Source organism: Peromyscus maniculatus, chromosome 7, assembly GCF_049852395.1.
Source record: "Peromyscus maniculatus bairdii isolate BWxNUB_F1_BW_parent chromosome 7, HU_Pman_BW_mat_3.1, whole genome shotgun sequence".
Taxonomy (NCBI): Eukaryota; Metazoa; Chordata; class Mammalia; order Rodentia; family Cricetidae; genus Peromyscus; species Peromyscus maniculatus.
Window position 1 is genome coordinate 55,885,978 of NC_134858.1, and position 27,568 is coordinate 55,913,545.

Consider the following 27,568-nt stretch of genomic DNA (forward strand, 5'->3'; position numbering starts at 1 on the left):
CTTCCCAGAAGATTTCACCTCAATGCTTGTCTGTTTTTAATCTCCACTAATTTCTCAGCTCCAGCTGACTAGCATCAAATTGTCCCAGTAAAGCAAAGGTTTTACTTCAGTGGTTCTTGTTAACCACAGCTGATTCTTCAGCCCCAGCTTGAACAAAACCACAGATCCTCAAGCAAATTAGGAAACAGCCCTGACTGAGTCTTTAAATTACTCTCAATGGCCCTCTAGCACAGCAGTTCTCAACCTGGGTCATGACGCCTCTGGGCCAAACGGCCCTTTCACAGGGGTCACCTAAGACCACTGGAAAACACAGATACTTCAATTATGATCCATAACAGTAGCAAAATTACAGTTAAGAAGGAGAGAAGAAAATAATCTTATGGTTGGGGGCCACCACATGAGGAACTGTATAAAGGGCCTCAGCGTTAGAAAAGTTGAGAACCACCACTCTAGAACTCCACAAGCCAGGCCTCCATCATTTGCATTGCTCTCAACATTCTTATCTTCCAAGTTCCCACAGAAAAGCTCACCAAACATTGACCACTCCATTGTTTTTCTAGCCCAAAGCTCCAAAGTCTTTCCACAATCCTCCCCAAAATAACATGGTCAGGTCTGTCATGATCCTGGTACCAACTGGTCTTAGTTGGGGCTACTACTGATGTGATGAAATACCATGACCAAAAGCAACTTGGAGAGGAAAGGGTTAATTTGACGTACACTTCTGCATCACTGCTCATTATCCAGGCAGGAACTCAAGCAGGGCAGGAACCTGGAGGCAGGAGCAGATGCAGAGGTCATGGAGGAGTGCAGCTGACTGGCATGCTCCTCGTGGCTTGCTCAGCCTGCTTTCTAATACAACCTAGGACTGCCAGCCCAAGGATGGCACCACCCACAAAGGTCTGGGTGCTCCCCCATCAATCACTAATTAAGAAAATGCCCCACAGGCCTGCCTACAGCCCAATTTATGGAGCATTTTCGTTCCCTCCTCTCTGATGCCAGCACAGGCCACTAAGACAAAAACATCACAAAGGCCAGGTGATATTGCGCACGCCTTTAATCCCAGCCTTAACTCAGGAGGAAGAGGCAGGTGGATCTCTGAGTTTGAGGCCAGCCTGGTCTACAGAGCTAGTTCCGACACAACCAGTGTTACACAGAGAAACCCTGTCTGGGCGGGTGAGGGGGGCGGGAATGACAAAAAGTCAAAACAAAGCAAAATGAAGCAAAAAGGCCACAAAAGCTGCAAGCATTGAGTTTGTTTGGTGTTGGCCAACTATTCCTGGGTATGAGATCTGTCCCGAAGCATGGTTGACAGACACAATGAAACTCGACTGGAGAAAGCTGGTTCTCCCTCTGCCAGCCAGTATCAACTGCACATAGTCTCTTGATAAAGGGGTGGGACTCCATGCCCACTACCCCATCTGGCTTGTACCTACGCAGGTTTTGTGTGTGCTGCCACAATCTGTGAGTTCATATGTACATCAGTCATGTTGTGTCTGGAAGACACTCTTTCCTTTTAGTCATCCATCACCTCTGGCTCTTATTTTTCCGCCTCCTTTTATGCATAAAATCCCTGAGCCTTGATGAAAGGGAGGGGTTTGATGAAAACATCCTATACTAATGCTAGCCACAAAAAAGTTGCAATGATTGCAATAATATCTGATGAGAATATTAAAAATATATAAAAGATCATTACATATTGATATGTAGTCAATTAATCAAGAAATAATCATCCTAAACACCTATGCTTTCAATAACAGCTAAAAAATGCATGAAGCAATAAGAAAGAACTATACAAGTCTAAGATTATAGCTATATTTCGATACCCTACTTTCAATAACTAATTAACAAGTCTGTAGGGCCGCTCAGCCATGCTGGTGAAAGACACCTACAGGCCAGCCTGGATTCTCACAGTCCTTGTGGTACCAGGTGGGTAGGTCCCACTATGATAAGCAAGTATATGGTGGAGAAATGGGAGAGAAAAGAAGCAGAATGGTTCGTATGCTGTGGAAAGGGGTGGAACTGAAGAAGCGAGGGTGGTGAGGAACAGGCTGATGTTGGTGGCCTGCTTGCCACCTGGAGCCAGGAAGACATCTGGGCTAATGTCTGGGTCAGTGGTCCTACCACAGCCAGGATCTGTGTTGACATCTATGACCCATGTTGCCATCAAAGGCCAAAGGATACCCAGGGTCTGGTCAGCCACCTGAGACCATGTTGGTGTCCAAGAGCCATGCTGCCATTAGGGCCATACTGATCTGGGTGACCTGTGCTGCTACCAGGACCATGGTAACATGCAGGCCCGAACTGCTGCTACTGGGCTATGTCTGGGTCCATGGACCTGCTGCAACTGGGGTCTGCGCTAATGTCCATGGCCTGTGGTACCACAGGCGGCCATAGGAACCATATGTGTTGATATCTGAGTGCCGTGCTGAGCCAGTCCCACCCTTCACTGGCCCCAGGATAGCTGGCTCTGCCCCTCACTGGACACTGCGGCAGGAGAGGTGGTCCCACCCATCATCACAGGTGTGGGACAGTGGCCCTGATGGTATGGGTGTAGGAGAGTTGGCTCTGCCCCTTTCCTGGAGGTGGGTGGTCCCAGTGTCCTGGAATGACCAGCTCAGCTATCATCCAGGCCCACATCCCGGGCCTTAGATTGATCAACATCTACCCCATCTATGACTTCTGGAGCTCCTGAAGGGACTGGTCCTGAGGAATAATAGCCGCAGGACCTTCATGACTTGGGGCAATGGCAGGATATCCAAGAGGAGTTTCAGTGATAATGGTGTAACAGAGGCCAGAGGCCTTGAGCCAGACCAATGACTCACTGCAATGAACATTTGAGGGTGCGGCTAGTGGACAAAAGGGTATAGGTGTGACTCACCACAGCTCCTGATGCCACTAAAATGAATGAAGAGGTGTTGGAGAGATGGAGGATCGAAGTAGATTTTTTTGTTTTGTTTTGAATTAAGCTTTTTTTTGGGGGGGGGGATTCTTTTGGGGAAGTGCTGTATGGATGAGGGTTGGATATGGAGGTACTGGGAGGTGAGCAAGATTGGGGTACACAATGTGAAATTACCAAAGAATCAGTAAAGAATTATGTTATTAAAAAGAGTTCATAGAAACTACCAAGTATATAGTAGTCTGGAAGACACCCCAACCAAGATGGCCTGACTGACATTTAGTACCTCACACTCTACAGTACCCCAACATCAACACAAAGTACACTCTTTAAGAATGTATGGAACATTCACCAAGACAAACCATTCTGGGTCATAGAATATGATTTTATAAATTTAGACTTCACCAAAACTGTTAGAATTAATATGCACAATAAAGTTATGATGCAAAATCAGTTCATAAAAATTAATAATATTTCTATACACTAACAACAAACTAAACATGGAATGAAGAAAATAATCCACTTAAATAGCTAGAAAAACAGACTATTTGGGAGTATGTTTAAACAAGGGAACGGAAGAGTTCCACACTGAAAACTAGGAAGCATTGGTGAACGGAGCTAAAGACGCATAAACCAGCGCAAAGGCATCCCATGTCCACGCACCGGGAGCATTAATGTTGTCTGCGTGTCCATGCTACCCAAACAACCCCCGGATGAAGTGCAGTCCACATCAAAAACACTAACCCGAAGTACAAAGAACCAAGCTGGCGGCATCGTACCACCTACCTCACAGCCACAGTGACACACACACACAGCGTGGTGGCACCAAACAGACACAGGCCAAGGGGGAAGTACAAGAGTACAAGCCTGCACACTGACAGTCAACGGGTTTAACTATACCACCCGCAGCACTCCAGGGGAAGGACAGTCTCTCCAGCAGACAGTCGGTGCTCACTACCCACAATGGTAGAGATGCCCTAGCTCCAGAAAAGACATATTAACAAGTCTAGTCAACGGCACTGATGGAAAAATAAAACTTTACTAAACAAAAGAAGGCATACAACATGGATTAAAGTCTTAAATATAAAACCCACAACTATGAAACTACTAAGAGAAAAACATAAGAGATGTTCTATGGGGCTGAGTAGATGGTTCTGTAGATAAGAGCATTTGCTGTGTATGAGGACATGGGTTCAAATCCCCAGAACGCACATAAAAACCACACATGGCTGGGCACACAACTATAACCTCAGTGCTGCAAGTGACAGAACTTGCAGGCTGTTGGCCTAGTCACACAAATACCAGTACCAGGTACACACCCAAACATGTACATACAATCTCTGTCTCTGTCTCTGTCTCTGTCTCTGTCTCTCTCTCTCTCTCTCTCTCACACACACACACACACACACACACTCACGAGAACAAAGAGTTCTAGAATAAGACCCCACAAGCACAGACAACAAAAGCAGGATAGACAACTGTAACTATGTAACTATTAAGTCTACAGACGAGAGGGAGCCATCTGCAAAGGCCACATCTGACCAGCGTTATGGCACATCTGACCAGTCAGTTATGCAGAGCACACAAGGAATTCAATCAACAGCACATACAAAATAACAAATTCAGTATAAAAGTGGGCAGAAGGCTTGGATAAACATTCCTCAAAAGACACACATTGCAAACAGGTGCAGGAAATCCGTTAATTGGCAGGGAAATCAAGTCACTACCAGAGAGGAATCACCAAACAAGAATGTCAGGGAGCCTGAATGGGACTGACCTGGGCCGTCTGCACATATGTTACAGTTGTGTAGCCTGGTCTTCTTGTGGGACTCCTAACAGTGGGAGTGGGCTGTTTCTGACTCTTGCCTGCTTTGGGGACCCTTTCCTCACACCAGGCCACCTCGTCCAGCCTTAATAGAAGAGGAAGTGCCTGGTCTCACTGTAACTTGATATCAGCTACTGGTTGATAGCCATGGATGGCCTGCCTGCCCTTTTCTATAGAGAAATGTAGAGAGGAGGGGAACTTTGGTCAGGATGTAAAAACAAACAAACAAGTAAATACAAAAAAGAAAGAAAGAAAAAGAATGGCTATGACCAAAAGAACAAAGCTGCTCGAGATGAGGAGAAGGAAACATCCTTTTGGCACAAATGTGAGTAAGTGCATTCGTTGTCAGAAAAAGTGAGCAGATTCCTCAAAGAACTAAAATTAGAACTCCACTCATGATCCAGCAATCCCACGACTGGGTACACACCCAGAGGAAAGGAAATCAGTTTGTCAAAGAGATGGCGCTCCTTCCTGTTCACAGCAACGCTCTTCATGGCAGCCTGGCTGGTCACCAGGGGTGAATGGATAAAGAAAATGTGGTTATATACACAAGGAAACACTAACCAACCTCAAAAAAGAACTAAGTTCTTGGGGATATAGCTCAGTGGTGGAATACTCTCCTGGCATGTGCTGGGTCCTGGGCTCATCCCCTGGCAAGACAGGGCAAGGACAAAGTGATTACAGTTAATACTGTATTGAAATTTTCAATATCTACAAGAAGGGATTTAAATTTAAGTTCTCACTAAAAAGAACTGATAAATGTTTGCACTGATATAATAAATACCCTGATTGATTTTATCATGTATATTTACCAAAGCATCACACTGCATCCCATTAAATGGATATATGTCCATGAAAAACAAATCAAAGAATATTCTCCGGAAACAGTTAAGTAAAAAAATCAGTAACAGGTGCCGAAAAATGCTCAAATATTTTAGAACTACAGAGCATCTGAACAAAATTAAGAAACTAAAAGAGAAATGAAGTAGTCTGAACTCCATGGCCTACACCAAGCTAACACGACACAAAGCTGCGTGGTCAGTAACTGAGACCGCAGAGAAGCATGCAGCAAACCCCATCGCCTGGTCCTGATTGTAAAAATCCAGAAAACTAAAAACTGGATGGAACTTTCCAGATGACAGGGCATCTGTATGAAACTGACAGTTAATATGGCACTTCCTGGTAACAGCATCGCCTAAGAAACGAGAGGAGCAATCCGCTCATTAGCCCACGTTCTTTACTGGGGAGGTGTAATTGCCGTGAAAGAGAAGAAACAAAAAGCACTCAGACTGTAAAGGAAAATTAAAACCACATTTAATCACAGACAATGATAGTCTATGCAGAAAATCCAATCGACTTGACCAGAATAAGTGGATTTTGAAAGGTTGCATTTACCAAGATAACATGTGAAAACAAATTATATTTATACGCACACCAGTTGCTGTGGTTTGGATGTACACTATTTCCCACAGGCACATTCATTTGAATATTTGGTCTCTAACTGGTGCTGCTGGAAGAAACCTGACCTCACTAGGAATAGGCCTTGAGTTTTAGTAGCCCAGACCCACTTCTCATGTGTTTTCTGGTTCCTCACTGTGGACACTAAGTGCCCAGCCACTTGAGGCTCTTGCCAGCATGCCCCCCCCCCACCCCAGCCCCAGCCCCAGGGAACTGTGTAGCCCCTTGAACTGTAGCCAGAATAAGGCCTCCATCCCTTGAATTGGTTCTTGTCAGGCGGTCGGTCACAGAAAGGAGGAAAGTAACTAATGTGCTAAGAAAGAAACTGGAATTTGGTTTTAAAAGCACCAAACTTTATAATATCATCAAAAATATAAACCACTTAGGGATAAATGACAAGATCTGTGAAAGAATGGCACATTACAAGTTGAGATAAACTTAAATCATAAATACATGGAGAGAGCTTTCCTCGTGGATAGCAAGATTTAGTATTATTAAAACGCTGGTAGGCAGGCTAATAGCTAAAGGTGTCCATGTCCTAATACCTAGAACCTGTGAATGTTATCTCGCACAGCAAAAGGGACTTTGCTAATGTGATTAAGTACCTTGAGATAGGGAGATTATCCTGGATTATCCAAGTGGGCCAGTGCAATCGCGCCTGTCACTGAGGGAAAGAGGGTGCCAGCCAGAGGAAGGAATATTGTGACTGCTGCTGTTGAGGTAGAAGCCAGGCACAGAGTGCAGGCAAAATATGGATCCTTCCTGGAGCCTCCACACAGAATTCAGTCTTCCTCACATTAAAGATAGCTCCATAGAATATCATTTTTAGATTTCTGACCTGCAAGGCTATAAGCTATATTATGCTGTTTTAGGCCATTACATTTGTGGGAGTTTGTTACAACCATGATAGGAAACCGGAATAGGACAGGTCTTCTCAGACTGATCTAGCCAATCCAGATGAAAAGTCTGAGCCTGGGAAGTGGCTCAGCAGGTAAAAGCACTTGCTGCACAAGCCTGATGATCTGAGTTTGATCCCCGGAAGGCTGTAAAGGTAGATGGAGAGAACTGACTCCTCCCCAAAATTGTCCTTTGACCTCTATTTATGTGCTGTGGTGTGCACACAACAGTACTCTCACACATATACACACACAACACACAATAATAATAAATATTTAAAAATTAATTCCTAATTTTGTAGACATTCCACTAATTCTAAAATTCATACAGACACATAAGAGTCTAAAGTACAGGGAACATGTATCAAGCATTTAAATGTTTTTAAATATTTATTTTATGGGTAGGTATGTATACATGAGTGTAAATACATGCACATGTGTGCATGATCACATGGTGGTCAGAAGAGAGTATTGGATCCCTTGAAACTACAATTACAGGTGGTTGTGAACCACCATGTGAATGCTGGGAACCAAACCTCTGCAAGAGCAGGAGACACTCTTACCCACTGAGCCATCTCTCTGGCTCCCATCTAAGCATTTAAATAAACCAGTTAACATTAACAAGGTACTCACCACATACAGACCCTTCTTATAAATTATTGGGAAAGAAAAAAATCAGGAAAGCCCCTGGCCTTAAGCTTCACTCATTCATCTCTTCATTCAACAGATATTTGCTAAAAATCCCTTAGATGCCAAGCATTATTCAAGATGGGGAACATCACTGAACAAAACAAGCACCTGCCCTTGTGGCACTCTGTGGCATAGACCTGTACAGCAACCGGACAAACAGAGACGAAAGAGTGTAACTCGAGATGTGCTAAGGGTAGGTAGGGAGCAGTCCATCCCAGGGTAGGCGACAGGGAGGGCTTTGTCTATAGGGAGTAGACAAATACTCAAACTGAGTAATCCACCTGGTTTTATTACTACTATGAGTCATCAATTCTTACCCACATCTGGGATAAATGTATCCTTTGTTGGTCTAAGTCCTAATGCTGTTAGCCTTTGAATGAGGGTTAAGGGAAGTCAGAGGGGCCTTCTGTTTACACTTCTTTATCCTCTCTGCTGCTGTCCTCTGGGCCTATCCCTTTCTGGTGCGGAGTGCCCCTAGAGGACCTCTGTGCTGTGCCTGTCAGCCTCCCTCACTTTGCCTTCACAAGAGGGTTGCAATCCTATGATCAACACTCCCAGGGTTGGCAAGGTGGGATTTTACCTAAAGAAGGGTAAAGTTGTTGGCCTGGCCTTGAAAATGCACCGCGTCCTTCATTTTTTCTATAGCTGGTAATCCTGCCAGTAACTAGCAGAACACCCCTTCACATGTATGGATAGCATTGGCAATGGCCATGGTCTGGTGCAAGTTTATTGTCACCAACTAGAGCTCCATCAGGGCCTGTCTCATTTGCTGCTTCCATACTGTCTTTTCCCTTGGCAATATCACACTCCACCCTCTCCATCTCCTATGCTGTAAAGGGACTTCCTGGGGCTACTCTTCATGGCAGCCTGGTGTACAAATACATCTCCCTCAGTATCCTTCTTATTGATGAAACCATATCCATTTCTCACACGGAACCATTTTACCATGCCCCGTGGCCTGCTTGTCTCTGCACACAGGCTCAGCGGCTGTGAGACCACTGTTTCCTGCTCTGCACACAGAACCAAGCTTGAGGTAGCCCTGCCAACAGCTACTGGGTCTCAGGAGAGGCAGAGGCGACTGTGCCGGTGTGCCCGGCCCCCGCTGAGTCCTGCTCTCGGCTGCTGACTAAACTCTGCCTGTAATTTCCAAGTCCTTCAAACTTAACTTCTGCCAGCCTGTGTTGACCAGAAGCCTTCCCCCATGACATCAACAGTTAGATAACACATATTTTGTAAGCCACACATAGCTGTTTATGTGGGACAACCTGAGAAATCACTTTTTACTGAGAAAATCCTATTTCTCATGTGAAAAATGTGTGGGAACTGACATATCACTTTTATTGTGATAGACAATTTCCTGACAGATGGACTGCTCACACGGAGATGATCAGCATCACACTGTGTTTCAAGTGGATGCCGGCACTGCCTGAGCTCACCACAGAGCAGCAGGAGGGAGCTGTGGAGTCACAGCGGTCCTGGACACAATGCAGTTCATTTCAGACTGCTCTGATTTCCTGAGGCTCCGTGTGCTTCTCTCCACCATGGGCAGTGCCATGTATACTGTTTACATTTGAATTAAGTTTGTTACTTTTTAAAAAGTTTCTTATATACATTTCTTTACTTATGTGTGTCTGCCATCCGTGTGTGCATGCCCACAGATGCCAGGAGAGGGTGTCAGACCTCCTGGAGCTGTAATTACAGCTGGTGAGAAGGCTGATGTGAGTCTCGGAACTGAATTCAGGTCTTCTGCGGGAATACTAAGTGCTCGTAACCTCTGAGTCATCTAACCAGTCCCCAGATTTGTAACTTTTAATTACAGATTTCATATGTTTTATGATGATAAATGATGAAATCATCTATTATCTATGTAAATTTTATGTATACATAATATACCAAACTTTTCTATGTATTTTTTCTCTAGGTTTGCAGTTAGCCCACAATTTTTTTTTTCCAAAATTTTGCAAATCTCTCCCAAAGACTCTCTAGCTCTGTGGTACTCACTACTCACTTCTACATTTGAAAGGTAGTCTGTCTCACAATGAACCAAGACAGCACAGTGATGGTCAAATTTTAGGGGACCTTATGATATTTATCTCTGTTCTTAAAAATTCAAAACACTGAAATGAAATATAAATAGTAAGATGTAACATCTATGGTTAAATGTAATTTTCAATTCAATATTTTACTAAATTTGAACTTTATCTTTAACACTGAAATAAATTTATCTCATTCTGCAGACCAGGCTGGTCTCAAACCCATAGCAATCCTCCTGCTTCAACCTTCCAAGTGCTGAGATTACAGGTATGAGCCATCATGTCCAGAAAAATATATTCTTTTAAAACCACTAACTACTGGGCCACCAAGATAGCTTGGGGGTAAAGGAATCTGCCATAAAAGTCTGACCCCTGAAGCCCAGATAAAAAGAGGATGGAGAGAATGGACTCCACAAAATTGCCCTCTGACCTCTACGTACACGTCATGGTTGTACATGCATACACATACACACATACAAATAAATTTTTTAAATTTTCTAAATGTTTTAAAAATAGAAGGAAAAATGTGATTTTTATGAGTAGTTGCCTAAATTGTAGCTTTTAGAGATCTATATTTTACTAAATAATAATTCTATTTATTACCAAGCAAATAATTATGTAAACTCTCAGCCTGTGAGGATCAGGGCTCGAGTAGCTGCCAACAACGAAGCACACTGGCGCCATGGCTGTGAGCTTCTTCCTTCTTCCTACTGTGTACTGTGATGTGCACTTTCTAGTTACTTAACTAGCAGGACTATAACACAACTAAAAATCTCCAGCTGCCATGATAAAGGAACACCCGATTAATTTCATATTCATTCCTGAAAATGATTTCATCCCTTGGGGAAAGAAAGTATCAAAAATGATCCATTCTGGATATCAAATATCCTGGGTACAACACTGGACACAGCAAAGAATTGTCTAGTTTGTAAGATAATGCTAAGAGCTAGGAAGAGAAACAGAGCAAAGGAAATGAGAAGACCAGAAAGGATGTGAGTGTCAGTACCAATAGAAGCTGAAAAGGGGGCTCAGGTTGGATTCCTGGGAACCACGTCAGGTGGCTCACAATCACCCGTAACTCGCTCTGGGGTACCCAAATGCCTCTGGCCTCCGGGAGCACCTGCACTCATATGTGTACACACACACTAAACAAACAAACAAGTAAGTAAATAAATAAATAAATAAATAAATAAATAAATAAATAAATAAATAGCATGAATAAGGAGCTGAGAGCAGGAACCTTATTGAGAAACATGAGAGAGTTAGCCAGGTATCAGGAGAGGATGCCAAGTTGGCCTCAAACCCATAGTAATCATACTGCCTCGGCCTCTCAAGTACTAGGATTACAGGTGTGATCCTGTACTTTTCAGAGAACTGTTAAAAGAGTCTCTCATTTTAAAACTATATATGTAAGTTCATACAGTTCTAAAATGTCTAATTTTAAAACTTCTCCAGGGTTCAGGAGGGAGAATGGTAGCTAGATTCTACCCTGTGGTCTTCCTTTTCCCAGTGCAATCCAAAACCAATCACCTTCCTGGAGCACAATTAAGATCAGCATTCAAGTGATTCTGAAGAGTGGACGGAGGCCTCTGGGGCCGGATAAAGGAGCAGCAAAATGCATTCCTCTCCAGAAGGGAAGCAGTGAGACTGAGCATGGAACCCTGGGAAAGGACAATATTGCAGCGCCTGGGCAAGCCTTGCCCTACAGAAGAACAGCACCAGACAGTGTGCTCTCAAGTTCCGTCCACCTCCCAGGCTCCAACGAGTACTCCCTGCTCCTCTGCAGGAGGATGAAACCCATTATTACTGTACAGTTAATATACGGGGGTAGGGGGAAAGAAAACCCCAAATGAGGACAACCCAGAGGAGCAAACCAGTTCAAGGAGACCAAGGGCCTGAACACAAGTAATTATTACTAATAACATTCAGTAGAGTCTTGGAGTTAAAACTCTGCTTCATGGAAAGAAATAGTCAATAGGTAATTGAAGAATTGCCTGGACGGTGAGGCCAACTTAGTGGCGAAGAAGGAGAAATACTTGGAATTGCAGGGGAAACACAAAGGGGAGAAATCATGAGTGACAGTGTAAGATGCAGGGGACAAAGATTCAGCCAGAGCAATGCTGGTGACAGGGTGGGGAACAGACCCAGGGAAGGCACTGACTAAACAAGAAAAAAAAATCAAGAACTGGACACATCCCAGGGAAATTCCTAAATCCCAGGCATTGGGGAAGATCTTCAAAGCGCCCAGTTAAACACAAGAACAACTTAGCGCTTGAGGATTCTAGGGAACCCATTTTTTAAGTGACAAAGCAAGAGGAAGAATCAAGCACTGACGTCACTTTTGTTATGGAATATAACCACACTGAAGCTGGGTATTCAGGGTACTGTACCTGTAATCCCAGAGCCACACTGAAGCTGGGTATGCAGGGCATTGGACCTGTAATCCCAGAGCCACACTGAAGCTGGGTGTGCAGGGCATTGCACCTGTAATCCAGAGCCACACTGAAGCTGGGTATGCAGGGCATTGTACCTGTAATCCCAGAGCCACACTGAAGCTGGGTATGCAGGGCATTGGACCTGTAATCCAGAGCCACACTGAAGCTGGGTATGCAGGGCATTGGACCTGTAATCCAGAGCCACACTGAAGCTGGGTATGCAGGGCATTGGACCTGTAATCCCAGAGCCACACTGAAGCTGGGTATTCAGGGTACTGTACCTGTAATCCCAGAGCCACACTGAAGCTGGGTATGCAGGGCATTGGACCTGTAATCCAGAGCCACACTAAAGCTGGGTATGCAGGGCATTGGACCTGTAATCCCAGAGCCACACTGAAGCTGGGTATGCAGGGCATTGGACCTGTAATCCCAGAGCCACACTGAAGCTGGGTATGCAGGGCATTGGACCTGTAATCCAGAGCCACACTGAAGCTGGGTGTGCAGGGCACTGCACCTGTAATCCCAGAGCCACATTGAAGCTGGGTGTGCAGGGCACTGCACCTGTAATCCCAGAGCAGAGAAACGGGGACAGAGAATCACCAAAGCAAACTGGTTAGCCAGATAAGCAGAGTTGTTCAGCTAGAGACCCTGCCTCAGAATATAAGGTGGCAAGCTTTCTGGATCCCTCATGGGAAGGTACATACATACATGAACACACACCACAAAACCTAAGAAATTCTTCACAGACTAACAAATCCTACAAAAACAAAACAAACAAAAAAAAAACCATCAACTAAAACAGGTGTGAGGTGGCATGCCTGTAATCACAACACTTGGGAAGCTGAGGCAGAAGGATCATGAGTTAGAGGCTAGCTTCTATTACATAATGAGACTCTATCTCAAAAACAAACAAACAAACAAACAAACACCAAGACCCAAACAAACAAAACCGCCACTGCCACTACCACCGAACACCAACTAGACTAGAAAGTGGTCCTTCCCACTGGCACGCTGAGGTGTTGGTAACTCGCACATTTTCCTCATCTATCTTCGACCCATTTATAGGGCCAGGGAAGCACCAGCATTTCCAATACCCAAAGTCTATTTCTAAATAGGAATTAAAGGTTTTAAAGCAAGTCTCTGGAGCAGCGCTGTCACTGGGGAACTGAGAAGACCCCTGGGTTCCTCATAAGCAGGCAGCTGGGCTCGGCTGGCCAGTCTTCTCGGAGTGGCAGCCTTTAGCGGTCTCTAACAGAGCTTTACAGTGTGTGGTGGGCAGGGGAAAAAAACCCAGATTGGGGAGTTTTTGTATTTGTGGCCTTCCCTCTTAAATTGTAACTTCTAAGACTCCTTAAACCACAAAGCTAAAAACACTCTTCTTTGCTGTATCTGTCCAGATAAATTCCACCTTAAATAATGTTATGCAAACAAGCCGTGGCCTCCATGGAAACTATGTCTGCTGTACAAAATTAAGCTTTTGTTTTTGAAGAAAGAGAACAAAGTCTGACCCCAAGGTAGAAATATGTATTTATACACTAGATTTTTCGGAACAAGTAATGATTTTGTCATAAGAAAAAAATGTTGGAACATCACTTAAAAGATCCTTTCTCAAAATCCGAGGCAACCTACAGCGAAGCGAGTGTAGCATACGCTCCACTTAGGCAGCACAAGTGTGGGATACTTCTGTGTCAGCCAGGATGTGCTAGAGCACCCCACAGGCACTGACGCTCCTCCAGGACTCCAAAGACGCGTTTCTCGCTCACTGCCCACCCGTCCTTCCTCTTTCCCTACTCTAGCTCACACTGCCTGCCACCCTTACAGCCCTGGCAAGCGTGCCAAAGGAAAAAGGAAGAGCAATCAGGCTCTGGCTCTTCAAGCTTCTGCCCATGACCTGTCAATTATGCTCACATTTCACTGCCCCAAACCAGTCACATCCCAGGCACATGTAACTTAACACAGGCCAAGTGAAATTATAGTATGTTTGGATAGCACCAACAACTACCCCTTTGTAAAAGACATTATTGGAGTCAGGTAGACCTAGAGTCAAATCTTAGCCTTACCATTTACAAGTATAAATGTTTTCATCTGTAAAATAGAAATAGTATTCACTACCGTGCAAACTTTTGCATAGCATGTTAACTGTGGGTCATGGTCCCTAACTGAATGTGGAGGTAGTGAAAAAAAAAATCTACCAACAGCAGAATGTTTTTGAACACCAACAGCCAAGAAATGATTCTATGTTTCATGATGAGACTTCATTGAATGCAGCCTTATTACTGAATACACATGTACACTTTGCCCTCCACATGTACTTACGCCACACACCAATGAACACTGCTTGAAATACCCTGGCTAGGATTTGAGACTACTGTGTGTTATGAATTGTGGAGTGTTTACTGTATATATAAAGTCTTCTGTTCTTAGAGAAATATGGTTTAGTAGTGGGAAACACTTACCTTTAGTACTTTTCCATTGTCAGTCCTCAGAATACCTCTAGTTTATACTGTGTTAGAATGTTTGGTTTTTAAAACTGCTGTTGGCTTGGGAGGCTTAATTTTAAAAATTAATTGCTGTTTGAGGCTGGAGAGGCTCTGCAGTTAAGATTTCTGACTGTTCTTACGGAGGACCTGGGTTTGATTCCCAGCACCCACATGGCATCTCATAACTGTCTATAACTTCAATTCTAGAGGATCTGATGCCCTTTGGCCTCCATGGGCACACCATTCATGTGGTACACCTGCATAGATGCAGGCACACATATGTAGAGAAAATACATAAATCTTTGAAAGTTGATATTTGAGTTGCTGGCTTGGGTTCTACAAAAATTGTTAAAGAAAAAGTTGGTTAAATGAATTTTGGCTTGGGACTAGAACCAAATTTCCAACACGTTTTGAAATGGCCTTAAACATGCTTCAGCCATCTTGTGCTATTAACTGATATGAAGCAGCATTCTCATCACTGACAATTAGAAAAGCAAAATACCAACTCTAAAAACTACCAATGATGCTCTACATCCTACAATTTAAAATCTGTTAACATTCAACTCTACATGTAAAATTAAACAAGCCCAACCAAAGAGTTATTTCAAAATAAGTAATTTATTATGATTATCATCAGTGAATGCTGGATTTGTATATCTATTTTATATACTTACGTACCCAAAGTTGCACAAAAATGACTTGGTCACAGAGGGCTGGGAGCAGAAAAAAAGCTTAAAAGCCCTGCTTATAGAATTTTCGAAGATTAAAAGACATTGTGAGGTTAGATGCTCAGCAGAATGCTTAGCTTTGATTCACCCATTCAGCAAAACTTTATGGAGCACTAGCCAGGCACCAGGCCAGGAATGAGCATACAATATTTACACACTAAGTAACAGTTAATTTTGTTACTTCTACTAATCCACTTTCTGTTGGTATAATGAAATTCCCCAGACTGGGAACTTTATAAACAGGTTCCTTTAGCTCATGGTTTTGGAGGCTCAAAGTCTAAGATTAAGTGGCTCAGTAAGCCTGGATGATGGTGAGGCTCCCCTCTGGTGAGGCTCCCTGTTCATATCATAACACAGTGCAGAAGCAGAAAGGAAACATGGCCAAGTATAGAAGGCACGGGATACACAGGGCAATGGCCTTTAGTTCTCAGGAGAACTAACCCATGCTCTGAGACCAGCATCAATCCCTCCTGTGGATGGTGCTAATTACCACGCTCTAGACCTCCGTCACACTAGAGACCAGGTGTCCAGCACACCAATCTTTGAGGAACACATAGAAAACAGCACTGTCATTACAAATGCCTTCTGAGTTCCAACCAGACTCAGAAATAAGTCATCAGAGTCAGAGCACGTTAACTAACTGCCAGCTAAGCTCAGCTAGTCATTTTCCTTTTATATGGTAAGAGGACACATGACCTTGCGGCATACATCATTAATTCATGTGAGTTTAAGCTCTGTCTACCATGGTGTAAGGTGAAGCAACACATGGTGGCTTTCAGGAAGCTCCTCAGGAGATGGAACTCTGTCCACATCATCCCTTCTTCAAGCTTCTAGAACACTGGTTTTTTTTCTCAGACTGACTATAATGTCTTAATTTCTCTTCCTGTTGCTGTGATAAAATACTCTGAGACAAAGGCAACAGAAGGAAGAAAAGGTTGGTTGTGGATCACAGTTTATGGGTCCATCACAGCAGACAAGTCATAGGGGGGTGAGCTTGTGGTAGCTGGTCACGCTGCATCCACAGTCAGGAAGTTGAGAGAATGTAATCCAGGATCCAAGTTCATCAGATGGTTCTCCACATTCAGACTAGGTCTTCTCACTTCAATCAACCCTATGAAGAGAATCCTTCACAGGTATACCCAGAGGCTAGCCTAATCTACACAACTCCTCACAAGTGTGCCCAGAGGCTTGTCTCAAGGATGATCTAGATCAAGATGACAGTATTAACCATCATGTAGTAGAATGTTATTTTAAGGTGTGTTACTTTTGTTCATGTTGCATTTGTTTAACTCTGTGAAGCTGTGTTACTGTGCCTGTCTAAAACACGTGATGGTCTAATAAAGAACTGAACGGCCAATAGCAAGGCAGGAGAAAGGATAGGTGAGGCTGGCAGGTAGAGAGTATGAATAGAAAGAGAAATCTCGGAAGAGGGATTGGAGAGAAGGACTGGCCAGCTACCCAGCTACATAGGGAGCCACAGAATAAGACTAAGATTTACAGACGTTAGAGAATGGGAAAGGCCCAGAGGCAAAGGTAATCGGAATAATTTAAGGAAAGCTGGCAAGAAACAAGCCAAGCTAAGGCAGGGCATTCGTAAGTAAGAATAAGTCTCCATGTGTGATTTACTTGGGGGCAAGGTGGCAGTCACCCCAAAAAGAGCAACACCCTCCCAACAACACCATCACAATAGCCATGCATGGCAGAAGAACAGAATAAAAGAAGATTCAGTTCCTGACATTAGAGCATCACTCGAGCTCTAGACTCGATGAAAGATGTTTGTCTTTCTGGGTCTGGGTTACCTCACTCAGGATGATTTTTTTCTAGTTCCATCCATTTGCCAGCCAATTCCATGATGCCTTTTGTTGTTGTTGTTATTGTTTTTTGTTTTTCAGAGCTGAGGACTGAACCCAGGGCCTTGTGCTTGCTAGGTGAATGCTCTACCACTGAGCTAAATCCCCAACACTCGCCCCCCCCTTTTTTTTTGAGAGAGACAGGGTTTCTCTGTGAAACAGCTCTGGCTGTCCTGGAACTCACTTTGTAGAGCAGGCTGGCCTTGAACTCACAGAGATCTGCTGCTTCCCAAGTGCTGGGATTAAAGGTGTGTGTCACCACTGCCAGACCTATGCCCCATTTTTTATTGGATTATTTGGTTTGTTTATTTCTAGTTTCTTGAGTTCTTTATATATTTTGGATATTAGCCCTTTGTCAGATGTAGACTTGGTGAAAATCTTTTCCCATTCTGTAGGCTGCTGTTTTGACTTACTGATGTGTCCTTTGCCTTACAGAAGCTTTTCCGTTTCATGAGGTCCCAGGTATTAATTGTTGAACTGACCATCTTCTGTAACCAGGTGAAGCCTCCAGTGGAGGAGGGACTGGGACACCAACCCAGCCACAAAACCTTCAACTTAAAATTGTCCTGCCTGCAAGATGTGCTGGGGGAAAGGTGGCACAGAACTTGTGGCAGTGGCCAACCAATGACTGGTCCAACTTGAGACCCCTACGATGAGAGGGAGCCATGCCTGACACTGCCTGGAGGGCCAGGAACCAGAGGCTAGATAGCCCAGAGGCTTAAGATAGAACCAAACAGAACTGGGGGGAAAAAGAGTCAGTAAATGATTCCTTTTTTTGTTTGTTTTTGTTTTTTTGAGACAGGGTTTCTCTGTGTAGTTTTGGCACCTGTCCTGGATCTCGCTTTGTAGTCCAGGCTGGCTTTGAACTCACAGGGATCCACCTGGCTCTGCCTCCCCGAGTGCTGGGATTAAAGGTGTGCACCACCACCGCCCGGCTTTTTTCCATTCTTTTTTTTTTCTTTTTAGTAAAATGATTCCTAATGATAGTCTGCTACACTCATAGACTGGAACCAAGCATAATCATCATCATAAATGCTCCATCCAGCAAGTGATTGGAGCAGATATAGAGACCCACAGCCAAACATTAGGTGGAGTTTGGAGAATACCATGGAAGAAGGGCAGGAAGGACTGTAGGAGCCGGGGGGGGGGGGTTAAGGATACAACATGAACATGGCCCACAGAAGCAACTAACCAGGACTGATAGGGGCTCACAGAGACTGAAATGACAATCAGGGAGCCTGTATGGGTCGGACCTAGGTCCTCTGTATGGTTGTGTAGCTTAGTGTTCTTTGCAGAACTCCTAGCAGGGGGAGTGGGGGCTGTCTCTGACTCTTTTGCCTGCTCTTGGGACCCTTTTCCTCCTACCAGGAAAAGCTTGCCTCGTCCCTCCTTGACATGAGGTTTGTGCCTAGTCTTATTGTAACTTGTTCTGCCATGTTCAGGTGGTATCCCTGGGAGGCCTGCTCTTTTCTGAAGGGCAACAGAGGAGGAGTGGATCTGAGGGAGAGGGAAAGTGGGGAGAAGGACTGGTAGGAGAGAAGAGAGGGGAAACTTAGGTCAGGATGTAATATATGAGAGAAGAATAAATAAATTAATTAATTTAAAAACTGGATGTTTCTTAAGAGAATAGTAACTCTTGACAGTAATTCTACATCTTCAGGAGAAAAGATAGCAACACAGGAAGCAGCAGCTGTGGCAGAATGAGGAAGATCTGGGCTTTAGAATCTATCTTTCCATTTCCTGTGTCAACCTTTGGTAAGCTATTTAGCTAGCCAGGTTTTAACTTCTTGTCTACACCATCTAAGACCCAGAGAGTTATGAGAAGAACATGGGATGTGCATGGAAAGCCTCTGATGAAGGCTGTCTGTCTATCTTGAGGAGTGTGGCTCCAGGGGGCCCATTCTACCTACTCTAATCCAACACTGGAATACCTAATACAGTCACGGCTACAGAATGGTGTTTCAGTCCAAAACAAGGCACAGGACCACACACACAACAATGGTCCCATAAAACAGTAACATTTAATGACATGCTACTCATTTGGTCTGTCTAACTATAGACTAGGATGTTAGTTTAGTAACGCAACTGTCTAATGACGCTGTGCTCGGAATTTATGTCGTTAAGGGTAACATGATTATATTTTAAGACTGTGTGAGGTCAGGCATGGTGGAACACCCCTGTAATCCCAGCACTGGAGAAGGTAGAGCAGGAACACTGAAACCAGCCAAGACCACATGGTAAGACCTGTCTCTAACAAACAACAAAACGACTGAGTGAATAGCAAGGACAGTTCCAGGGTAACCGTCAGTGGTGAGGGGATGACCTGGAGTGGAGAGAGACCAAGTGGAAGCAACTTCAGGGCTTACTGTGGACTTCCTTTTCAGGCTAGCATGAAGCAACAGGGGTCAAATTTATTCTCCTGCCTAAACAACTAAAGTACTGAGTAAATTAGAGGGAGTATCCATTTTCAAGTTACTGGGTACAGGAAATGAAGGACAGGATTTCTGAGAAATTGCAAGATATGAAGTGAGTTCTCCTACTATTTATTGCCCCCAAAGAGTTGCAAGATATAAGTAGGAAGAAGTTAGGAAAATACAAAATTATAAAGTGTCTCTCACTGCTTGGAGAATTTCATAGTGAAGTACAAGAAAAAAACAACAAAAACCAACCCAGGCAGGATCTGGGAAGATCTCCCTGAGTTGAAGAGGTAGGGCTGTATGGCCAAGAAGGCACAGAGGCAAGACTACATGGGACAGAATACCAGAGTGTACCCAGAGTGGACACCAGTCACTTCCAAAGCCTGTCCTTCAGTGCAGCCCTGCTCAGCACACATGGCTGGGAAAAGAACCACCTCTGTGTATGTAAGGAAGCACTGCCTAGACCCACACAGGGCCCTGAACACTGCCTACTGTTTAGCAGCCAGAGTGAAAGACACTTCATTTATGGGGCACTGGGTAGCGTTCTCTCAAGAATTTTCCTTCAGGAGTTGGTGAGGGTTAGTCCTAAACCAAATGCTCTGCTAATCTTCACATGGTTTACAAAACAGACTTGAAAGAATGCAACTCTTTCCAAGTAACTTATCCCATGTGTGGGGTGAGGTAGGGTGGGGCGGGGTGGGGTGGGGGTGTTGCTGGAGTATTTATAGAAACACAAAATTTTCCTAGACCCAACAACTTAAAATTCACAACAATAAGGATCTACTAAAAAATCACCAGCATACAAAGGAGAACTGCTATTTTGCTATCTCTTTAAAATAATTTTCTTGAAATGTTACTGAATCCTTTATTGTCCTGAAGACATTAACAAAATCATCTTAATCGTGTTCACCTTACATGCTACTTTGAAAACTCCTGAAATACTAACATTTCTAAGGTAAGCAGCCCTGTAATTAAAAGCATGAGCTTTAAAGACAAGAAAACTAGAGTCTGAATGACTCCCAACTTCTCTCTAAACTCTGAGAAAAGCCACAGAACACCCCTCAGTTTCAGTCGATTGATTCATAAAATAATATTTGCTTCTTAGGGTTGCAGTAAGAGATAGGCATGCCGTGGATCCCAGCACTTGGGAGGCAAAAACAGACACAGACTTCTGTGAGTTCAAGCCAGTCTGGCCTGTAAGTTCCAGGGCAGCTAGACCTACACAGTGAAACCCTGTCTAAAAAAAAAAAAAAGAAAGGATTTATCATGTGGCGGGGAACACGGAGGCACTAGAAATATGAAAGAGAATGAAAGAGAAAGGTGCTGTGGGGTGTCTTTCTGTATGCTGTGACTATGCATGGCTCCCATTGGATAATAAATAAAGCTGTTTTGGCCTATGGCAAGAAAACTTACTGCCAGGCAGGAAATCCAAGCAGAGAGACAGAGAAGAAGGGCAGAGTCCGAGGAGATGCCAGCCTGCCACAGAAGGAGCAACAAGAGGCCAGCAGACTGGTAATGCCACGGCCATAGGGCAACACATAGATGAATAGAAACGGGTTGAGTTAAGTTGTAAGAACTAGTTAGCAAGAAGCCTGACCCACAGGCCATACAATTTGTAAGTAATATAAGCTTCAGTGTGTTTACTTGGGACCGAGCAGCTGCGCGGGACACAGGGAAACTTGCGGCTACAGAAAGGTCCTCCAAGTGCACTCTACATTGAACTCACATTAAAAGTTCAACTCAAGTACAAGCTTCATATTTCATTTCTTAGTTTCTAAGTAGGGCAATTATTTTAAGGTTCGCCTACAAAAATTAAAGGATCACTTTTTTTTCTTTGAAAAAATAATCTAAGAAGTTGTCAGGTTCAACCAATTAAGGCATGTCTGGGAAATATTTAGAATCTGAAAAACATGGTAAAACTTTAATTGAAAAGCAACCTGCAATTAACATCACCTTTCAAAATTATCAAATTAACAGACTAAATTATATACAGACATAAAATGGACCAATCTGTTATGATGATAATTTTTGTCAGAAAGGCTGGGCCAATAGATATAAGGAACAAAAATCAAGTTCAAGTTTGTATTTCATTTGCTCTTTCCACTTAGATGATGACATATGGCTTAAGTATTAACACCACTAATAAATATTTGCATATTCATTTTGAATCTAACTTACTCATGCCTCTATAAATTCATTTTATTAATTGCACTACATTGTGGCTCACTTCACTCAGGGTCTCCCAAATCCCTGCCTCTCAAAGCATAGTCCCCAGACCATCACCAGTACCACCCGGGAGCTTACTATGATGGCCGAATCTCACTCCCCACAACAATCTATTCTGGTTGAGTCAGAATTCACATTTTAACAAAATCCCCACAGGATGGCTATGAACACTGATGCCTGAGTAGCAAAGCTGTAAACTGTGGTGGGTTTGGGGGTTTTATTCTGTTTACTGTTAAAAAAAAGTTTATTTGCTACCAAATAGTGTAACATGTAAAACAATTCAGAATAGTAAATGGAATCAGCATGGTGAACATTTCTCTGTATACCATAATGTCTCCTAACTTGACCTTACCTCTCAACTGGGACTTGTAGTCTGAGAAATCTTGCACTATTCATCTTTCTCTTGGGTGGACTGTAGATGAACAGTCTTATTAAATAAGAAACACAGAGCCAAATGCAGAGTTAAAAGCCCAAGAGGTCAGAGTAGTAGCTGAGAGCTGAGACTTAAAACCGCCTTTCTTACCCTTCGCTGCCGCTGTCGTCCTTCCCCTCTGAAAGAGGCCTACTTCCTGTGTATCTGTCTTTTTATTGACTTTCTGTTTCGCCTTCCCATTGGTTGTAAACCCAACCACATGACCTCCTCGTCACTGCCTGTCTGTACCCAGGTCTAAGGCTGGTATTGATATTAAAGGCGTGTGTCTCCAATGCTGGCTGTATCCTTGAACAAACAGAGATCTGTCTAGCTCTGGCTCCCAAGTGCTGGGATTAAAGGCATGCGCCACCACCACCCAGCTTCTGCTATGGCTTGCTATTAGCTCTGACCCCCAGGCAACTTTATTTGTTAACATACAAATAAAATCACATTTCAGTACAAATAAAATTTCACCATATTTCCCCTTTTCTATTTTAATAAAAAGAAAAAAGGAAAAAAGTTTTAACTAATATAAGAAAAACTATATACAAAAGTACAATAACTATATACCATATATACAAACAATAAATACCTAAACAATGTCTAATTCATTTGCATTTGACAAATTCAGAGAAAATAATTCCATTATCTATCCTATTTTGGTGAGTCCAAAATATACCTGATTCACTTTCTATCCTATGCCTTAGACTCATAAATATAGGATAGATAGGATATCTTCTTTAATTTTGCCAAATATGAATAGACTAGATATTATAAGTAGACTAGATATTATAACTGTAATTCTTGCTTGATAATTGTTTTGTTATATGTAATTTTACTATGTGAAAGTTAAAACCTTCCTTTTTGAAAAAAAAAAAAAAGAAAAGGGGAAGTGCTGTGGATATCGCTCTGTGTAAATAAAATGCTGAGTGGCCAGTAGCCAGGCAGGAAGTATAGGCGGGACAAGCAGAGAAGAAAATTCTGGGAACAGGAAGACTGAAGGAGAGAGACGCTGCCAGATGCTGCCATGAAAAGCGAGATGTAAGGTACTGGTAAGCCATGAGCCATGTGGCAACTTATAGACTAATAGATATGGGTTAATTTAAGATAGAAGAACTAGATAACAAGAAGCCTGCCACGGCCATACAGTTTGTAAGCAACATAAGTCTCTGTGTGTTTACTCGGTTGGGTCTGAGCAGCTGCAGGACTGCCAGGTGAGAGAGATTTGTCCTGACCATGGGCCGGGCAGGACCAGAAAAACTCCAGCTACAATGGATGGTTTTGTCAGCATGTGGCCACTGTGATGAGCATCCTCTTTGAAGCTAAATAATTACACATATGGGATCAAGAGAACAGAGTTGCTCCATAATTTAGGGGGGGGGTCAATTAAAAAAATCAAAACGGAAGCCGGGCAGCAGTGGTGCACACCTTTAATCCCAGCACTCAGGAGGCAGAGCCAGGTGGATCTCTGAGTTCCAGGCCAACCTGGTCTACAGAGTGAGATCCAGGACAGGCGCCAAAACCACACAGAGAAACCCTGTCCCAAAAGACAAAACAAAATAAAATATATCCACAGCTGAATTTGAAACATTCCATATGAAAAAAAAAACCCTACCAGAATGACTACATCATAATAAATTTCTGTGTATCATCTAACACATAGTTTTATTGTAGGTACCACATGTTTTTCAAAGAAATTCACATGGGACTTGGAGAGTACAGATTATTGTTACTATTTTTTTTTTTTTTTTGGTTTTTTTGAGACAGGGTTTCTCTGTGTAGCTTTGCGCCTTTCCTGGAGCTCACTTGGTAGCCCAGGCTGGCCTCGAACTCACAAAGATCCGCCTGCCTCTGCCTCCCAAGTGCTGGGATTAAAGGCGTGCGCCACCACGCCCGGCTAGATTATTGTTACTATTATACAATAGTCACAGTGCCTATAAAATAGAACAAATCCTGTTTCTCTTTCATTTAAAAGAAATATATGACAGACCTAAGTTGAAACTGATCACAGCAGGCAGGATGGCTGGGCACAGATTCAAAGCAAGGTACAAATATCCAGTTTTCAAAATCCCTGCAAACACCAACTTCCTCTCTTATCACTATGGCTATGGTGTTATGTCAAACATTTGAAAACAGCTGAAAAGTGCTGTTCCTCATAAGCAATTATGAAGAGCTTTGCAAAGAGAAGGTAAAAATTATAATAACAGTCGAGACCTTAAAGTGGTCAAAATGCCCATGCTCTGGGTTGCAATGTAAGAGTTACCTGGCTGAATCTGAGCCAATGCACCCAACACAGAGCAAAGGATTGAAAAGGATTAAAGAGTTGCTAGGAGAAATTATCAAGAAGCCTACTGAAGCAGCCTTGGAAGTTAAATATGTCCTCCAACATCCCCGGCCTTTTATAAGATCCAATTATAGATCCGTCACACTCGCATTTAACCTCTCCTCACTCCGTTTTGCATTTTGGGCCTATATCTTCTTTTAGGATACAGAGTTCCACAAGAGCACAACAAGATGTTTAATGATTTTTTAAAATGGGCCTAAATATATTGATTTCCAGTTTTAGAGTACCATTTACTCTAATATTTCAGAACGTCATGAATAATTCACAATGTCCTATTTCTATTCACATCCCCAGCCAAAGCTCTCAGAACTGTGCACTTGCCTCTATTTATTCACCTGTCAGTCACTGTTCCATCCCCTTCTGGCTGCCTTCTAGACCCTCCACTCGCTCAAACTCCTCTTCGACCATGAATAACCCTTCCTGTGGCTAAATGCAATGGCTGCCCTCTAGTCAGTCAACAAACTTAACCAAGCATTCTCTCCCTCTTGAGAGAACTCTCTTCCTTCTCCTAGGTACTTTACAACTCTCCAGCCCGTGTCAATCTGTGAGGTTCTGACACTTCCAGCTGACCTACAGTGGTTGCACTCCCTTGAGAACAGGTCCTGGAATCTCCTCTCACCTCATAACCGTATCACCTTCAGATGCTGGCTCACACCTCCACATGCCCAGATCCGCCTTCTGAGTCCGGAGCAGTACACCGGACCGAGTACAAGCGGCATTTCACTGTGCACATGAAGCTCAGCACACGCAAATCTGAAGCCTTAGGGCGTCCTGTTCCTCCTCCAGTGCAGCCTACTCTCCTGTTGCTGCCTCTGCCAGAAACCCAATCCCTTTACCCTCCCTGCACACATTCAATCAATCGCCACCCTTTCGTTTCTATCCTCCAAAGTCTATGTCCCGTCTCCCCATCTCTACTGTCTCCCACCCCCATCCCCGCAGGCCTGAGGTGTCATTATCTTCTGTCTTCTTGAATTCACAGACACTGTCCTCTAATTCCATCTACAAAGACAGAGTGATTTGTCAAAGAAGAAAACGATTAAAACCCTTCCTCTGGCTTGCCCGTGGGCTCTAAGAATATTCACAGGACACCTGTCCTCCTCTCCAGACATCCACACCACTTAGACTCATTTCCTTGGTTCCCTAAGCGCCAACCTTTTATATATTAGACCTGTCAAGGTTTTCTCAGGTGTGGAGCCTTTCACATGTTATAGTTTTCACCTGAAATATCTGTTTTTCTTTACTTTTATCTTACCCATGGCGATCTAAAAACATAAACAACTCAGTGTACATGCACACATGCCCTATGAAGTAAGACTGTTATTTTTATCCCTGTTGCATCTCTACTACACTTATTTCAATATAACATCAAGATGTTTCTATTTTACGATAAATAAGATTCAGAGAAACCAAGCAGCTTAACCGAGAACATGGAAATTCACCGTCAAAGCTGGATTTCAGGGGCTGGCAGTGTGGCTCAGTGGTAAAGCACATGCTTAGCACACAGGAGCCCTTGGTCCAATCCCCAGCACCCAAACTAAAACAGCTGGGATCTAACTTTAGTCTTGTGTAGGTGCTTGACTACCAAAGAGCATGACAATTTAGCTATGGGATGACTTAATTCTCTCTGCCACAGTTTACATAGGTATCTGGGTAAACATATGTCCTCAGGAAACCAGGATCAATGGGTGGAGAGACACAGCTCAGGGATGGGACACTAGAGATTCCCCCAGCACCATGAAAAAACAAAACCATGCAAGAGAGCAGAGACCATTCAGGCCTTGCTCCATGTTAAATCCCTAGCATGCTGAACAGCGTCTAGCATGCAACTCATGTTCAATCAGTATTTGTTGAATATCTGGATGTTTATCTCATTCTTGCATAATCAGTTTGAGAATGAAATCAACTCCAACTATGCCTCCTATTCCTACTCAGACACAAGTTTCCTACGTTAGCCCCTCCGGTGTGAGGCTGGGGCACTGGCCCTATGTGGCTGCTGGCCAGGGTCCTCCTTACTTCCCTGGGGATCTGGCAGCTGACGGTCCTTCCCTCCCTCAGGCCTCACCTTCCAAGTGGGGGAGGACGCTACAGCATCCTCCGGGCTAGGCCCAGGCGACTCTGCGGTGTCCAAGAGCATGAAGCGACCGTAGCGCTTCAGAGGCCACTGGGAGACTTCTCCTGGAAGGCCGAGGCCCGAGGCGACATTTCCCGCCTCAGCCATGCCTGCCCACGGTCCTGGAAAGCCTGCCTCCACGTGACTCCTCACGACAACCAGCCAGCCAATCAGGAAGCGCGGTGGCTCAAGGCCCACCCTTCCCCTAAGCGGAAAGTAGGGGGGGGGGGATGCCATTACCGGAAGTGTGCTCTTTGCTGGTTTTTTTTTTTTCTATTTGTATCTTTTCTCCCTCCCTCCCTCCCTCTCTCCGTCCCTTCCTCCGTCCTTCTCTCCCTCTTTCTTTTCTTTTTCTCTCTTCCTCCCTCCCTCCCTCCGTCCTTCTCTCCCTCTTTCTTTTCTTTTTCTCTCTTCCTCCCTCCCTCCCTCCGTCCTTCTCTCCCTCTTTCTTTTCTTTTTCTCTCTTTCTCCCTCCCTCCCTCCCTCCCTCCCTCCCTTTCTTTCTTTCTTTTTTTTTTTTTTTTTTTACTTTGGGTACCCAAGAGAGATTGTCACAATTTCTGCCTGGAAGTGAGGCTATTATTTGGACGGTTTCAGCGCCGGCATGGGAGACTTCACCTTCCCTCATGGCAACCCCTGTCATTCATCAGCCCCGAGCCTTGAGAGAGTTCCCAAACTGGCAGACGTCCTCATAACCGCTAAACGCTGGGACCAGGCCGGCGCTCTAGGGTGTCTCCGTCCTCACAGCAAGTCTCTCAGATCATGGCA

At 43.8% G+C, this 27,568-nt stretch overlaps 1 protein-coding gene across 2 annotated transcripts in view; it reads right to left on the minus strand.

The window, feature by feature from the left end:
- The window catches only part of Rec114 (REC114 meiotic recombination protein), a 109,291-nt gene extending 82,354 nt beyond the window's left edge, over positions 1-26,937 (minus strand). Inside the window, exon 1 of one of the 2 annotated variants that reach the window (XM_006971491.4) lies at positions 26,753-26,937. In XM_006971491.4, the coding sequence (XP_006971553.1) occupies positions 26,753-26,908 (156 nt within the window). In that variant the 5' untranslated portion in view covers positions 26,909-26,937. The remainder of the gene's footprint in view (positions 1-26,752) is intronic. The other variant, XM_076576385.1, reaches the window with a different exon arrangement.
- Between the last annotated feature and the right edge of the window lie 631 nt (positions 26,938-27,568).